This window comes from Pimephales promelas, chromosome 22, assembly GCF_988280905.1.
Source record: "Pimephales promelas chromosome 22, fPimPro1.hap1.1, whole genome shotgun sequence".
Lineage (NCBI taxonomy): Eukaryota > Metazoa > Chordata > Actinopteri > Cypriniformes > Leuciscidae > Pimephales > Pimephales promelas.
This window is the reverse complement of record NC_142790.1, coordinates 29,419,934-29,437,094: the sequence shown is the minus strand read 5'-3', so window position 1 is coordinate 29,437,094 and position 17,161 is coordinate 29,419,934. Positions and strand designations below refer to the sequence as shown.

Below are 17,161 nucleotides of genomic sequence, written 5' to 3'. Positions count from 1 at the left end.
CCGGCGTTCCCCGTGTTACCAGCGTTCCCTGTGTTCCCGGCGTTCCCAGCATTCCCGGCGTTCCCCGTGTTCCCAGCATTCCCGACGTTCCCTGTGTTTCCAGCGTTCCCTGTGTTCCCAGCGTTTCCAGCGTTCCCGGCATTCCCAGCGTTCCCTGTGTTTCCAGCGTTCCTGGCATTCCCGGCGTTCCCAGCATTCCCGGCGTTCCCCGTGTTACCAGCGTTCCCTGTGTTCCCGGCATTCCCAGCGTTCCCCGTGTTCCCAGCATTCCCGGCGTTCCCTGTGTTTCCAGCGTTCCCGGCATTCCCAGCGTTTCCAGCATTCCCGGCGTTCCCCGTGTTCCCAGCATTCCCGGCATTCCCTGTGTTCCCGGCATTCCCAGCGTTTCCAGCATTCCCGGCGTTCCCTGTGTTCCCGGCATTCCCTGTGTTCCCAGCGTTTCCAGCGTTCCCGGCATTCCCAGCGTGTCCAGCATTCCCGGCGTTTCCAGTGTTCCCGGCATTCCCGGCGTTCCCAGCATTTCCAGTGTTCCCAGCGTTCCCAGCATTCCCGGTGTGCTTCTGTTGCTCGTGTTGCTCAGGCTTTGAGGAGGCAGAGGCAGAAGCGGGTCAGAACCATCAGCTATGGTACATGGACTGCATTTATACAGCGCTCTCACAGACCCGTCGGAGCAGCCGAGGTTAGGGGTCCTGCTCATGGACACCTCGAAGAGATAAGATGAGGAAGAGGAGGAGATGATGATGAAGAAGAGTGTGGAGATTCTTCCTCCTGAGCTTCACTGGGAAATGAGATTCTTGACGTATGGAAAGAGTGGATTATCCGAATCCCACAGACTCTGAGCCTCTGCTCCATTATTCCCGAACATAATCCCACAATCTGTGCTGGAGGCGTTACTGTAGATATGTGCAGTGAAGGAGAATACTGTGTGTGTGTGTGTGTGTGTGTGTGTGTGAATGATTAGATATATAATATTACATTATTGATAATTATATTTAAATAATTGTTAATATAATTTAAATATCAGATAATTGAATAATTTATTTAATCTTGCTAAAATGTTATTTTTTCATATTCTATAATATGATGTTCTTGTTTCCTGTGCAGGGCTACCATCGACCCAACCACTACATCGCCACACAAGGTGAGACACACACACTCATTACTTTGTGTTGTTGTGTGTGAGTGTCTCATTACACTCACACACACTCTCTCTCACACACACACACTCTCTCTCTCTCTCTATCTCTCTCTCTCTCTCTCTCTCTCACACTTAGTCACACACACTCACTCACTCAGTCACACACACACACTAGGAATCTGCATGATGTGTGTAAGTGACGTGCGCGAGTGAGCGTGAGCGAGAGCTGCACTCGTCTAATGTCCCGAATCCCGGCGGCGTCGTTGAGTTGAGCGGGAGAGGATGAAAGTGTTATTCCGAGATCGGTGCGGGAACACTCCGATCGCTCTGGTGATAATTGCTGTCGGCTGATACACTCACTGGATCAGCACACACACACTCTCACACACACACACACACAGACACGGACACACGGACACACAAATGTGTGTGTGAGAGAGAGAGAGAGAGTGTGTGTGTGTGTGTGTGTGTGTGAGAGGGAGAGTGTGTGTGTGTGTGTGTGTGTGTGTATGAATATGTAAGCTGGTGTTTCTCCGGCGGCTCGGAGCTTCAAGACACGAGTGCAGATTTGCATGAGCTAATTAGCTTGTCAAAAGTCATTTTGGAATTTGCGTGTTGATTAAAAACAATGCTAATTAGAATGAATTAAGGAGTGGTGTTAAGGGGGCTCCTCTGCGGCTCAGACTCGTGTTCCTGCGGCTCAGACTCGTGTTCCTGCGGTTGAGACTCGTGTTCCTGCGGCTCAGACTCGTGTTCCTGCGGCTCAGACTCGTGTTCCTGCGGCTCAGACTCGTGTTCCTGCGGTTGAGACTCGTGTTCCTGCGGCTCAGACTCGTGTTCCTGCGGTTGAGACTCGTGTTCCTGCGGCTCAGACTCGTGTTCCTGCGGTTGAGACTCGTGTTCCTGCGGCTCAGACTCGTGTTCCTGCGGCTCAGACTCGTGTTCCTGCGGTTGAGACTCGTGTTCCTGCGGCTCAGACTCGTGTTCCTGCGGTTGAGACTCGTGTTCCTGCGGCTCAGACTCGTGTTCCTGCGGCTCAGACTCGTGTTCCTGCGGTTGAGACTCGTGTTCCTGCGGTCAGACTTGTGTTCCTGCGGTTGAGACTCGTGTTCCTGCGGCTCAGACTCGTGTTCCTGCGGCTCAGACTCGTGTTCCTGCGGTTGAGACTCGTGTTCCTGCGGCTCAGACTCGTGTTCCTGCGGTTGAGACTCGTGTTCCTGCGGCTCAGACTCGTGTTCCTGCGGTTGAGACTCGTGTTCCTGCGGCTCAGACTCGTGTTCCTGCGGTTGAGACTCGTGTTCCTGCGGCTCAGACTCGTGTTCCTGCGGCTCAGACTCGTGTTCCTGCGGTTGAGACTCGTGTTCCTGCGGTTGAGACTCGTGTTCCTGTGGTTGAGACTCGTGTTCCTGCGGCTCAGACTCGTGTTCCTGCGGTTGAGACTCGTGTTCCTGCGGTTGAGACTCGTGTTCCTGCGGCTCAGACTCGTGTTCCTGCGGCTCAGACTCGTGTTCCTGCGGTTGAGACTCGTGTTCCTGCGGTTGAGACTCGTGTTCCTGCGGCTCAGACTCGTAATCCTGACGTCCTGACTGACGTTTCTCTCGTTTCATCCAGAAATCAAAAGTATAAAAATGTTAGTTTTTGCATTAGGAATATGATGTTTATTAGTATGTTGACATGAATTTTGAATATTTTAGTCAGAATAAATAGTCCGAATATTGTGTCAAGTCATGTTTCTTTATAATAAGAGTTTGTGAGAGCCGTTTTACCGGACAATAATGACACAGTGTGTTTCCCGAAGAGAACAGCGTCTCCGTCCAGCTGAAGTCAGTTCAGTGATGGCTCATTTCTGCTGTAAAAGAGTTATTAATTTAGTTCATATATATATATATATATATATATATACAGTGGCTCTGGAGTAAACCGTGATGTCATCGTCCAGCTCAGTTCTCATATAATGCAGGAGATCAATAATATTGCTGAATGTTAAACGAGTCTCTGTTCTTGTGTTTGTCGTGTTCACACACACACACACACACACACACAGGCCCGATGCAGGAGACCGTCTACGACTTCTGGAGGATGATCTGGCAGGAGAACACCGCGACGATCGTCATGGTTACCAATCTGGTGGAGGTCGGCCGGGTGAGTGAACCTGAGTTTGGTGTTTCCCTGATCTCAGATCTGCTGGTTCTGGTGATTTTATTAAAGACCAAATGAAAGAAATCTCCGAGAACTCAGAGTGCAACACACTGATGGAGGAAAGCCTGATTCCAGATGCCTTCCGTGAAAATGTGTGTGTGTGTCGCATGAATAACGCTGGATGGAAAACCAACATGTGATATTGATAAATTCAAAAAATGTGCATTTTAATCGCATGCGCAAGATTTCAGCGGTTCATTAGTTAACATTAGTATACTGTAATACAGTAATATATTACTCCTGTTAGTTCATGTTAGTGACACATGACTCATGTTAACCAATGAACCTGACTGATGAGAAGACAGCCAGGCTGTGATTGGATAACTGGAGTAACCAATGGCGTCGCAGCGTCTCTAATGTTGGTTTGGTGTTCGTGAAATGCCGGAGTGGAAGTGTGTGTTCAGAGTGATTGTGTGAAGCGTTTCACACACACGAGTGTGTTCCCGAACACCAGCATCCGAGCGCCAGAGAACACGACAGCGTTAGCATAGTTAGCAGAGTTAGCGGAGTTTGGTCTGACGCTCGACAGACTCGTTTATGATGCAGAAAGAGACCATTATTTTGCGTCAGGAAGTGATGAGTCTGAAACGCTGCTTTATTTGGGGATGTTTTACGCCATATTCCAGTTTTGCAACTTTGTTACAAATTTCAGGTTAAATCCACAACTTTGAATTGAAATGACACTTTAACAATGTCAGTATGATGCCAATTTCACTCAACCAATCACGAGTTTTGGGCGGAGCTATTGGTTTGACTGACCAAGAGCTTATTGTAGATAGTTATATGTATTCAATTATTATCATTTGAGTTGTTTTTAACAAACGTAATTAACATATAATGATGTTGTTTTGTATATATGCCACGTTCTACGATAAAAGCTTATTAATGTATGACGGGTGACGTACTGACTCACAGTATCTCTGGCTAAAAGCAAATTAAAAGCGCAGTGCTGGTGTACTCACACACACACACACACCTGGTCACTGCTATTGTTCAGGAGACGTGCGATTCCTCCCGACGGGCCGCTGTATTCTCAGCCTCAGCTTTCGAGTGTCTGAGAGAGTGAAGCTTCCGCTGCTTCATCAACGCCACCATCTGCTCCTGATGAACTCTGGGAATTCTCCACATTATCCTGTAGTCACCCATATTCTCCCATATTCTCCCATAGTCACCCAAATGCACTCATATTCTCACACATTATCCCGTGTGCTCCCATATTTTCCCATATTCTCCCATATTATCCTGTATTCTCCCATATTCTCCGGTATTCTCCCATTTTCTCTTGTATTGTCCCATATTATCCTGTATTCTCCCATATAATCCCATATTCTCCCATGTTATCCCGTATTCTCCCATATTATCCCGTATTCTCTTATATTATCCAGTATTCTCCCGTATTCTCCCGTATTCTCCCATATTATCCCGTATTATCCCATATTCTCCCGTAGTCTCCCATATTCTCCCATATTATCCCCTTATTCTCCCATATTATCCCGTATTCTCCCATATTATCCCGTATTCTCCCGTATTCTCTCATATTATCCCGTATTCTCCCGTAGTCTCCCATATTGTGCCATATTCTCCCATATTATCCCGTATTCTCCCGTATTCTCCCATATTATCCCATATTCTCCCATATTATCCCGTATTCTCCCATATTATCCCGTATTCTCCCATATTCTCCCGTATTCTCCCGTAGTCTCCCATATTATCCCGTATTCTCCCGTAGTCTCCCATATTGTGCCATATTCTCCCATATTATCCCGTATTCTCCCATATTATCCCGTATTCTCCCATATTATCCCGTATTCTCCCGTAGTCTCCCATATTATCCCGTATTCTCCCGTAGTCTCCCATATTATCCCGTATTCTCCCATATTATCCCGTATTCTCCCATATTCATATGAGCCGGACTCACAGATGCCACCAACAACTGGAGAAGACCGGGACACTGTCCAAACACAATCACACTCACACACACACACACACACACAGACACACATACACTCACACACTGCTTATCCTAATCAAAGCCAGTGTATTTAATTTCTGCTGACAAAGTCAATCTATGGATCCACATTAAAGGATTAGTTTGAGAACAGACATGAAAGGTGTGTGTGATCTCGTTTCACCCTGATCTCATTGAGCTGCTAATTAAGAGCAACACCAGATCTGTGTGTCGGAAAATACTCTTTCCAGCCGGTAAACAGGAAAACACTCACTGTATCCGAGGCTTCTGGACATCTGTTGAGCCTCACACCTGCCTTTAACTACAATGTGTGTGTTTGTGTGTTCTGACAACTTCTCCATAATGCGTGTGTGTGTGTGTGTTTTATGATAAGTCCTCCATAATGCGTGTGTGTTCTGACAACTTCTCCATAATGCATGTGTGTATGTTTTTTTGTGTTCTGCTAACTCCTCCATAATGTGTGTGTGTGTTCTGCTAACTCCTCTATAATGCTGGTCATCTGTAAGCTGATTAGTGTGAGTGTGAAGCGTCAGCACTGCTGTTCTCAGACTGGTAAAGTTAGCCCTGTTAGAGGGAGATTATCCCGGATAAAACACTGACTTCATCCGCTGTAATCTGGAGACAGCAGCGCTGTGATCATCTCCGAATCTCTGCGTCGGGTCGGGAAGAAACTCGCAGAGGGACGAGGCGAGCGAGCAACACCATTGTGCCGGAAGAGCCTGTGGCGGAACCAGGATCAAATCTCAGCGGAAATCTGACGCTCGCAACTAATGGGATTTTAAAACCCCATCTTAATATCTGACGAGAACAAAAGGGTCTCGTTTGGAATCACATTCCAGTCATTAATAAGCCATTAAGAGAGGAAAACTGCTGGATTCGCTGCTCGCTGACGGCTAAAATTAGAGTGGGATAAAAGTAGGCCAGAAAAACCCTGAACTTCACAAAGTCACGCCGTTCAGCGGCTCGAACCTGTCAATCACTCGTCACAAATACTGGCATTATGCAAAAATACATCATTAGTAAAACTTCATTAGTTTTCTCCGATGACATTCGCCCTCAATCATTAGAACACACGTTTGGATGTATTTTTCAGTTCAATTCACGTCTATTTGTATAGCGCTTGTATAGCAGTACACATCATTTCAAAGCAGCTTCACAGAAAATGCACGAGTCCAAATTAGGCATTTATATAGCACATTTCATACACAATGGTAATTCAAAGTGTTTACATAGAAGAAATTAAAATAATCATAAGCATAATTAAAACAGTGGCACAGTGCTCATTCAGTAAATGCACAGCTAAACAGAAGTGTTTTGACAAAATATTACAGTTATTATTATAGAGTTATGTATTTCAGAAATGTATATATACTAAATCACAGTTACCTAAAAATGTACTGATTTAAACAATGAGCTTACACTTGTTTGTTATCAAATGATGACAAATATAAAAATGTGTGTTTGTTGTTTTATCCCGGGATGCCGTGTGTCGCTTCAGGATGTGTGTGACTGAATATGTAAATAACTCATTACGTGATTAATGCTCCCTCGTTTGGAGATGCTCTGATGATAATTAGGACGGAGCCGATAGCATCGCGGCCCTTTGTTTTTCCGGCCTGGCGGCGACTGAGGCGAAGTATGCTCCGCCATTAGAGCGCAATTATCCCGCCAATTAGAGCCGTCTTAATAGACTCATAGAGAGAAAACAGGATAATAATGAGGAACGGATGGGTGCTAATAAACGGATGACAAACAGATGGACAGATAAAGGGAGAGAGCGCTTGACTTCATTAATGAGTTTGACTGATTCGAGTGTGTGTGTCTCAGGAGGTGTGGTCTGGTTATGAAGGGGTTAACCTGGTTAATTAGTCTGGGATAATCTCCTGGATCCGGGACACTTCAGATCCCACTGGAAACTCCTGATTAAATGATGTGTATGTGTCTGTACATGATCTCGTGTTTAAGCAGGTTGTTTATAAACTGGTGTGTGTTTGAACCATCAGCTGCTCATGAGGCTGTGTGTGTGTGTGTGTGTGTGTGCAGGTGAAGTGCTGTAAGTACTGGCCCGACGACACTGAGATCTACAGGGACATGAAGGTGACGCTCATCGAGACGCAGCTTCTCTCGGAATACGTCATTCGGACCTTCGCTGTGGAAAAGGTTCGACATTAGTGACATCACACTATCATTTCATATACAGTTACAATCTAAAGTAATTGAAACAGCTCAACACAACAAATGTTTCTAATGGTTTCCCCAAATTCAACTAAAAATGCAACTTTCTTCTGCCGTTTCAAATCTATTCACCCCCTTCATCTTCGGCTCCGCGTCGAGTGGCCGTGTGTTTAGGTCAGTGGTGTGTGTACATCAGTGTTTGTGGACACCAGCTCTTCTGCAGTCACTCGGGGTTTACCGAACCGTCGATAACTTCCTCCTTCTGCCCGTCCAGCGAGAGTAAGCGCTAGGGGTGTAACGATTTTCTAACCGAACCGAAAAACCGCCATACTGAACTCACGATTCGAATCGCGATACTGTCATTGTGTACCAACACGCCCCGCCCCGCCCCGCCCCCTGCTACCAGCCCGGCTCAATGGACCTCATGTCTATACAGTCCCTCCAGGATTTCACGATTTTTTTTTTGTGATTTTTGCGATCAAAATGACCGATTTTGTGGTGGTAATTTCCAAAAATTTGTGAAAAAATTTGCGATTTATATATAACATTTACCATAATAGTATTTAGTCCTTCCAGAAAAACACTGAGTTTTTTTGTGATTGTTGTGGGCAAAAAATTGATTGATTACGCGGCCCGTTTTCTTTAAAAATGCAATGGAATATGCGGGATATTTATGCAATTTTATGCGATGAAATTGCAGGAATTTGCAAAAAGTTTGATGAAAAAGAGAAAAAAAAAGTGATTCCCCCAACATCCTGTTCTCACTAGGCTAATGTAAGAGTCATTTCTTATTACTTCCTTTGATAAGCAAGCATACTACATCATAGAAAGCGCTGGGAATATTTAATTTCTCATCTTGTTTTATTTCAGACTGTAACGAGTGTAAATAAGGCGTGGCCCCTTTAAGAGCTGCGCGCTCCCTGTTGAACTCTCTGCAGTGTTATATGTGCGCCTCGAACGCCCCATGTGTGCGGGTAATTTCTGTTTGATGCTACTTCTTTTATCTTATGTTATTTATTAAGTAACGATGTGACGGTAGAACGTGTGACAGACAGTTATACGAGTTCGATTTGTGAGATGTCAATCGCCTCCGTGAGTCTGTCTGGCGTCGCGTAATTCCGTCACTTCATAACGTTCCCATGGAAACAGGGGGAAATGGCTGCTCTTGTGTGAAGCAAACGCAACATTTTTCAACTTTCTGCTAAGATACATGTGACTTTTTTTGCAACGAAAATGCAAGGATTATGAAATTATGCAAACCCCGCATATTTTGCACGGAAATCGGCAATTTATGCGGCGAAAGTGCGGCGTATTTGAAAAAATGCGGCCCCGGCATAAATATGCGGACTTTGGCTGATTTTGCATTGAATTCAGCGATCGCATAATCGCGTTTTTCTGGAGGGACTGTCTATAGTATATAGTACACAATGAATTCAGTTTTGTAGCCCAACCACCATTAACACCAAATAACAAGCTCCGTGTTTTGTTACTTTCGATAATAAAACCACTTGGGGAAAGTGGGGGAAACCACTTGAAACATTTGTTGTTGTTGAGCTATTTCCATTTCTTTTGTTTAATTTGTTAATTGCAAACATCTGAAAGTCCGTAAATGTTGCCAATAAACCTGATTTGCAATGGGCACACATATTCAAATAGTTGAATAATTTCAACTGTATGTGTGTGTGTGTGTTTGTGTGAGAGAGAGTGTGAGTGACTATGAACACAATGCCATGACTTAATCTGTGTGTGTGTGTGTGTGTGTGTGTGTGTGTGTGTGTGTGTGTGTGTGTGTGTGTGTGTGTGTGTGTGTGTGTGTGTGTGTTGACTGCAGCGAGGAGCTCATGAGATCAGAGAGATCCGGCAGTTCCACTTCACCGGCTGGCCGGATCACGGAGTGCCGTATCACTCCACGGGTCTGCTGGGATTCATCCGCCGGGTCAAAGCCAAGAGTCCTGCGAGCGCCGGGCCGATGGTGGTGCACTGCAGGTGACGCTCGACCCTCTCTCCGCACAGCACCTGTGTGTGTGTGTTTTCTGTTAAACTCGTGTGTGTGTGTGTGTCCTCAGTGCTGGAGCCGGACGCACCGGATGCTTCATCGTCATCGACATCATGCTGGACATGGCGGAGCGAGAAGGAGTCGTGGACATTTACAACTGCGTCAGAGAACTGCGCTCTCGCAGGGTTAACATGGTCCAGACCGAGGTGACCAATCACACACACACCTCACACCAACCAATCACACACACCTCACATCCGCCAGAGCCAATCACACGCTGCCTCTCACTCAAGCTCCGCCCACTCTGAGATATCAGACCTTGTGCGTCTATAAATAAAGTTACAATAAAGAACCGTAAAGAATGTCTAGCCGGAGACTTGATCTGACCGTCGCATGGAGAGACACGACCTGAGGATATTCCAAATGTCACTTCATGAATGATTTGCGTCAAGCGGTCAGTCTGATCCGTTATATAAGAGTGTGTCCGTCCAGAGAAATATGACCATCTGAAGTTTTCATAAACATTACATTTTCTGAGATTTCATTGATGGATGGATGCATTGATGGATGTGTTTATGGATGTATTGATGGATGTATTGATGGATGTGTTGATGGATGTGTTGATCTGATGGATGTATTGATGGATGCATTGATGGATGTATTGATGGATGTGTTGATGGATGTGTTGATGGATGTGTTGATGGATGTATTGATGGATGCATTGATGGATGTATTGATGGATGTATTGATGGCTGTATTGATGGATGTGTTGATGGATGTGTTGATCTGATGGATTGATGGATGCATTGATGGATGTATTGATCTGATGGATGCATTGATGGCTGTATTGATGGATGTGTTGATGGATGCATTGACGGATGTATTGATGGATGTATTGACGGATGCATTGATGGATGTATTGATCTGATGGATGCATTGATGGCTGTATTGATGGATGCATTGATGGATGTATTGACGAATGCATTCATGGATGAATATATGGATTTATTGATGGATGTATTGATGGATGCATTGATGGATGTATTGATGGATGTGTTGATGGATGTATTGATGGATGCATTGATGGATGTATTGATGGATGTGTTGATGGATGTGTTGATCTGATGGATTGATGGATGCATTGATGGATGTATTGATCTGATGGATGCATTGATGGCTGTATTGATGGATGTGTTGATGGATGCATTGACGGATGTATTGATGGATGTATTGACGGATGCATTGATGGATGTATTGATGGATGTGTTGATGGATGTATTGATGGCTGTATTGATGGATGTGTTGATGGATGTGTTGATGGATGTGTTGATCTGATGGATTGATGGATGCATTGATGGATGTATTGATCTGATGGATGCATTGATGGCTGTATTGATGGATGTGTTGATGGATGCATTGATGGCTGTATTGACGGATGTATTGATGGATGTATTGACGGATGCATTGATGGATGTATTGATCTGATGGATGCATTGATGGCTGTATTGATGGATGCATTGATGGATGTATTGACGAATGCATTCATGGATGAATATATGGATGCATTGATGGATGTATTGATGGATGTGTTGATGGATGTATTGATGGATGCATTGATGGATGTATTGATGGATGTGTTGATGGATGTGTTGATCTGATGGATTGATGGATGCATTGATGGATGTATTGATCTGATGGATGCATTGATGGCTGTATTGATGGATGTGTTGATGGATGCATTGACGGATGTATTGATGGATGTATTGACGGATGCATTGATGGATGTATTGATGGATGTGTTGATGGATGTATTGATGGCTGTATTGATGGATGTGTTGATGGATGTGTTGATGGATGTGTTGATCTGATGGATTGATGGATGCATTGATGGCTGTATTGATGGATGTGTTGATGGATGCATTGATGGCTGTATTGATGGATGTATTGATGGATGTGTTGATGGATGTATTGATGGATGCATTGATGGATGTATTGATGGATGCATTGATGGCTGTATTGATGGATGTGTTGATGGATGTGTTGATGGATGTGTTGATCTGATGGATTGATGGATGCATTGATGGATGTATTGATCTGATGGATGCATTGATGGCTGTATTGATGGATGTGTTGATGGATGCATTGACGGATGTATGGATGGATGTATTGACGGATGCATTGATGGATGTATTGATCTGATGGATGCATTGATGGCTGTATTGATGGATGCATTGATGGATGTATTGACGAATGCATTCATGGATGAATATATGGATTTATTGATGGATGTATTGATGGATGCATTGATGGATGTATTGATGGATGTGTTGATGGATGTATTGATGGATGTGTTGACGGGTGAATTGATGGATGTATTGATCTGATGGATGTATTGATGGATGTATTGATCTGTCATTGGTGTATTGCTGTTTCAGGAGCAGTATGTGTTCATCCATGATGCCATCCTGGAGGCGTGTCTCTGTGGCGACACCACAATCCCGGCCAATCAGCTTCGCTCTGTGTATTACGACATGAACCGCTTGGACCCGCAGACTAACTCCAGCCAGATCAAGGAGGAGTTCCGGGTCAGTGTGGCTCAGCATGTAAACCACAGAAACACAGATGATAAGCTGCAATACATCGAACAATGAAGTAAAACATTTTCTCTGGTGTTCTTCGCGTCGCGGTCAAAAATGACCCAATTCTTTTTCTATTTTTCTTCGTCAATGAAATTTAACTAATCTTAGAAGATAGAAGATAAAAGAAACTTTGATAAGTTTGATAAAAAATATATTTTTTTTTAAAATATTTTGTATTTTTAGGGCATTTTATGTTATTAATTTATATTTGCGCTGTATTTATAATCCATTTATTCACTTTCTGAGCATAGACCTGAAAATTACATTTCCAACTTAAAACTGTTAATCTTAAAAAAATATTTTACTCTAAAACTGCAAGAAAATTAAAGCCATAGCTCTACACAAGTGTGTGTTCCGCGTGTGAGCCGATCTCTCAGTAAACGAGCGTTCAGTGAGTGTGTGTTCAGCTGCAGTCCCACAGGCTTCCACTAGAGGAAACTCTCAGTCATTTCCAATGTGTCATTTCTGACCGCGAGGAACACAAGAGTGACTGTTGCTTTCAGGAACAATAAACCTGTTCACATCATGTCCATCATTTTATTTCAGTTTACATAGCAAGTGTTTACCAAGTTTTGTACCAAGTAAAAAAACAATATGTAGAATTTTCCGATCAAAAATGACCGAAGAGCACCAGAAGGGTAACGCTGTAATAGAGTAGAATAAGTTGATGTAAAGATGTGTTGTGTTTCCCTCGGCAGACGTTGAACATGGTGACGCCGACGCTGCGCGTGGAGGACTGTAGCATCGCTCTGCTGCCGCGGAACCACGAGAAGAACCGATGCATGGACGTCCTTCCTCCTGACCGATGCCTGCCCTTCCTCATCACCATCGACGGCGAGAGCAGCAACTACATCAACGCCGCGCTCATGGACGTACGTCACCCGAGCTCACGCCACATGTGCTCAGCGAACACGCTCAAACACGGGTGGAATGGGTGCATTTCACTGGCGAACGAAAACAAGCGAGCAGGCGAAAAATGCACAAAAATATTATTTTCAATTTTTATATGAAATTCATACTTTTAAAAACATATTTTACTCTAAAACTGCAAGAAAATCAAAACCATAAATCTAAACAAGTTAAAAATGTTCCCCTGATCTCTCAGTGAGAGTGTGTTCGGCTGCAGTTCCACACGCTTCCACTAGAGGAGCGCGAGTGAGACGGCTAACCTGCTCAGATCTGCACATGATGTTTCTTGTGTTCTCACAGCAAGTGCCAAAACCATGACCGAGTTTCGTACCATTCCGATAAAAAAAAAAAAGTTTCGTTTTACGATAACGTTTCGTTATCATCTCCATCGAGGGGGAGAGCAGCAACGACATCGCCGCCGCCGTCATGTGATCAATGAAAATATTCAAAACCAGATTCATTGATTCATTTCACTGCCAGGAAAATGTCTAAAAGCGACCAGCGAACGAACACAAGCGTTTGTGTGTTTGTTTGTTTGTGTGTGTGTCTGTTTGCTAAACGGGCGACGGCATTTGTTTTTGTGTGTGTGAACAACGGAGCGCTACACTTCTGCAGACGCTGGCGTGTAAATAAGATGTTGAAGATGTTAATAAGATGTTTTCCTCTCTTCATCTTCCTCATCTTCATCATCATCATCAGAGCTACAAGCAGCCGTCGGCGTTCATCGTTACCCAGCATCCTCTGCCCAACACCGTCAAGGACTTCTGGCGGCTGGTGCTGGACTATCACTGCACATCTATCGTCATGCTGAACGACGTGGACCCTGCGCAGGTGCGACACACACACACACACACACCAGCATCAGACAGACTTCAGTTGTGTGTGTTCTCTCCTCAGTTGTGTGTGTTCTCTCCTCAGTTGTGTGTGTTCTCTGCTCAGTTGTGTGTGTGTTCTCTCCTCAGTTGTGTCCTCAATACTGGCCTGAGAACGGTGTTCATCGGCACGGCCCGATCCAGGTGGAGTTTGTGTCGGCGGATCTGGAGGAGGACATTATCAGCAGGATCTTCCGCATTTATAACGCGGCAAGGGTGAGTACACACACACACACACACACTCAGATGCGTGTTTTCCCACAGCTTCAGGACTCTCACACACACACACACACACACTGATGCATGTTGTTGTCCCGCAGCCGCAGGACGGGTACCGGATGGTCCAGCAGTTCCAGTTTCTGGGCTGGCCGATGTACCGGGACACTCCGGTGTCCAAACGCTCCTTCCTCAAACTCATCCGACAGGTGGACAAATGGCAGGAGGAGTACGATGGAGGAGAGGGGAGGACCGTCGTTCACTGCCTGTGAGTCTCACACACACACACACACTGGAGTGATTGAGCTCTGCTGGGTATATGAGCAGTTCTGCAGCGACACCTAGTGTTCACAGACCAGATTCAACACAGGACACACACACACACACAGAAACATTTCTTTCAATAGTCCATTTCACACATTCTAGTAACTACAAGTAATTTTGCAACTCCATGTCCACTAGCCATTAGAGTCCATTAGAGTATTAGAGTATGTCCTCTATATCAGTGTGTGTGTGTGTATGATGTTGCTGCTCCAGTTCTCCTCTATATCAGTGTCAGTGTGTCTGAACTCCTGAAACGCTTCCATTGTACTCTCGAGTTGTGAACACGTCACTATATTCCTCATTATAATAATTAATGCGCAGAATAAAGGGGCGGGGCCTGGGTGAGTTAGTTAGGAGTGTGTTAAACTGGCGGTTATGGAAAGGGGCGGGGCATTCCCCAAACACACTCAAACAACACACTGCTCCAGCCGACCAATCAGAGCACAGTGTGCTTTCAGGAGGAGGGGCTTCATAGAGACAGGAAGTAAACAGAGCGTTACTGACAGACTGGGAAGAGAGGAGCCGCAACAATGGAGAATACGAGGAGAATAATCAACATTTACGCAGGAAAACTTGTTCTAGTCGAGCCTGAAACACATCATCACGCTCTTAATGCTGCTTATGTTCATGTGTTGAAGGTCTTGATAACTGTAGAGTGTGTGTTTGTTCAGGAACGGTGGCGGACGCAGCGGGACCTTCTGTGCCATCAGCATCGTGTGTGAGATGTTACGACACCAGCACTCGGTGGACGTTTTCCACGCCGTCAAAACACTGAGAAACAACAAACCCAACATGGTGGACCTCCTGGTGAGTGTCGGACACACTCGCACTGCATCATAATCATAAGAGATATCAATCAATGAGAGCAGAAACATTGAACATGTTTCGTCAATATAAGATTAGTGTTTGTTTCATGTCTGTATTTGTAAAGCTTTGTTTGTTGGCATTGACAATTTCCATAAAAAACCTTTAACATTCCCTCATCCTACAAAATCTTCTTTCCACCATCATCATCATCTTCGCACTACGAAACACTCGTTCTCTTAAAGTCCTGCAGTCGATCCTTCTATCCTTTAACTCATCTTTCATCAGCAAAATTACATACTTACATACTCCATGCCTTAAAACATCTTGAGTGTAACTCGACACCCTTGCCTCATTTAGTATGCACGGTTCTATGAATATGCAAATGAGCCCCGCCTCCACTCAGAGATCCACCGGTTGTCGATCACACGTTGATCTGATTGGTTCCAAGGTGACGTCAGAAACACCAAAGCGTGTTTTTGAGACTGTCTTTGGTTCACTGCAGTTTTAAGGAGGAAATACTCAGCAATGCTGTCCACTTATCAACGCACACACGGTGTGTGTGTGTGTTAAAGCGGATTAAACACACCACACACACACATAAACAACATTAAACGCACCACAGGGGGACTTTAACAACTGATCACTGAAAGGTTCTTTGTGGAAATAAAAGCCTGTATTTCTCAGAGTGAACGATCTGCAGTGTGTGTGCAGACAGTGACCTCTGCTGGTGTGTGTGTGTTCTGCAGGATCAGTACAAGTTCTGCTATGAAGTGGCTCTGGAATACTTGAATTCTGGGTAAAGTGTGTGGAAGCGTCCCGTTCTTCCCCTTTTCCCTGGACACTGAAGCGCACGGATGTCTGCGACGGGATCGAGCGCTTGATGAAGATGATCCTGAGGAAGAGAGACCTGCCTCATCCTCCACTTCTCCTGCGTCTCCTCTCGGTGTTTGTGTGGAATGCGACGTCACGTGGATGTTCATTTTCTTCACTGTTTTTCTGTCGGTTTGCTTTTGTACTTTGGTTTATTAACTCTAGGCATGTACAGTCCAGTCATATTCTCATATTCTGTGTTCGTGATGAACGATGATGGAAAAACTGCTGAAATCGTCCGAAGATCCAAAGCTTGTGTTCGTGATCACTTGTTTATACTGTAAATAGTTGAAGTTCACCAGATAATTTATTCATTGACTGATTTTTGTGAAGCACACTGAGTGACAATCATGCTTTGATTTGGTCATTATTATCACACGGACTCCACATATAATAGTGACCAGATTGTATTGGTAACTTTTTATTTATCTGGTATGAAAAAAAAATCAAAACCTATAAATACATATCTATATCTGCCAAAGCTGCCTGGTTTGTGTGTGTGTTTTCTGTGCGATCAGGGATTGTGATGCATCTGTGTCCCACAATGCACTGCACTGAAACAGAGCTATCATAACTGAAAAACTAATAATAAAACATATTCATTCTTTGAAATAAACATTATCTGAAACAAAATAAATCATTTAGAAATTAGGTTTGACTTCAGAAGAGACGGACATTCGAGGGTTTATCAAGAACTTTAGATTATAAATATATATTTATGATGGTATGAACCTGATGATTATAAGAACAGTGACTCAACCTTGGAAAAATGAACATGTTTGTGTCGTAATGTGTATTTCTATTACTTTTCCCGTGAAAATGATGCAACTTCCTGTTGCATGATGGGATTTTACAAACACTTACATGATGGAAATTAACATTAGCCTACTAAAGTTAAACTGATGCTCACATTTTGTATTGAAATGTTTGTATTCGAGAGAAACGCCTGGAGTATTTCTTAAAGATGATCTGTTGTGAATGTTTTTGTGAAAGAACTACAGCATTCTCCAGCTTCACCTTCAAGATCATCTTTAAAATGTGCATTTC

At 44.2% G+C, this 17,161-nt stretch overlaps 1 protein-coding gene across 10 annotated transcripts in view; it reads left to right on the top strand.

The window, feature by feature from the left end:
* The window catches only part of ptprma (protein tyrosine phosphatase receptor type Ma), a 194,643-nt gene extending 178,048 nt beyond the window's left edge, over positions 1 to 16,595 (top strand). For all 10 annotated transcript variants that reach the window (XM_089125528.1, XM_089125526.1, XM_089125529.1 and 7 more), the window contains 12 exons: positions 1,105 to 1,141; positions 3,183 to 3,280; positions 7,350 to 7,466; positions 9,313 to 9,467; positions 9,548 to 9,683; positions 11,913 to 12,062; positions 12,815 to 12,988; positions 13,725 to 13,856; positions 13,988 to 14,113; positions 14,218 to 14,381; positions 15,109 to 15,244; positions 15,991 to 16,595. In XM_089125528.1, the coding sequence (XP_088981654.1) occupies positions 1,105 to 1,141; positions 3,183 to 3,280; positions 7,350 to 7,466; positions 9,313 to 9,467; positions 9,548 to 9,683; positions 11,913 to 12,062; positions 12,815 to 12,988; positions 13,725 to 13,856; positions 13,988 to 14,113; positions 14,218 to 14,381; positions 15,109 to 15,244; positions 15,991 to 16,044 (1,479 nt within the window). In that variant the 3' untranslated portion in view covers positions 16,045 to 16,595. The remainder of the gene's footprint in view (positions 1 to 1,104; positions 1,142 to 3,182; positions 3,281 to 7,349; positions 7,467 to 9,312; positions 9,468 to 9,547; positions 9,684 to 11,912; positions 12,063 to 12,814; positions 12,989 to 13,724; positions 13,857 to 13,987; positions 14,114 to 14,217; positions 14,382 to 15,108; positions 15,245 to 15,990) is intronic.
* The last annotated feature ends 566 nt before the right edge of the window (positions 16,596 to 17,161 follow it).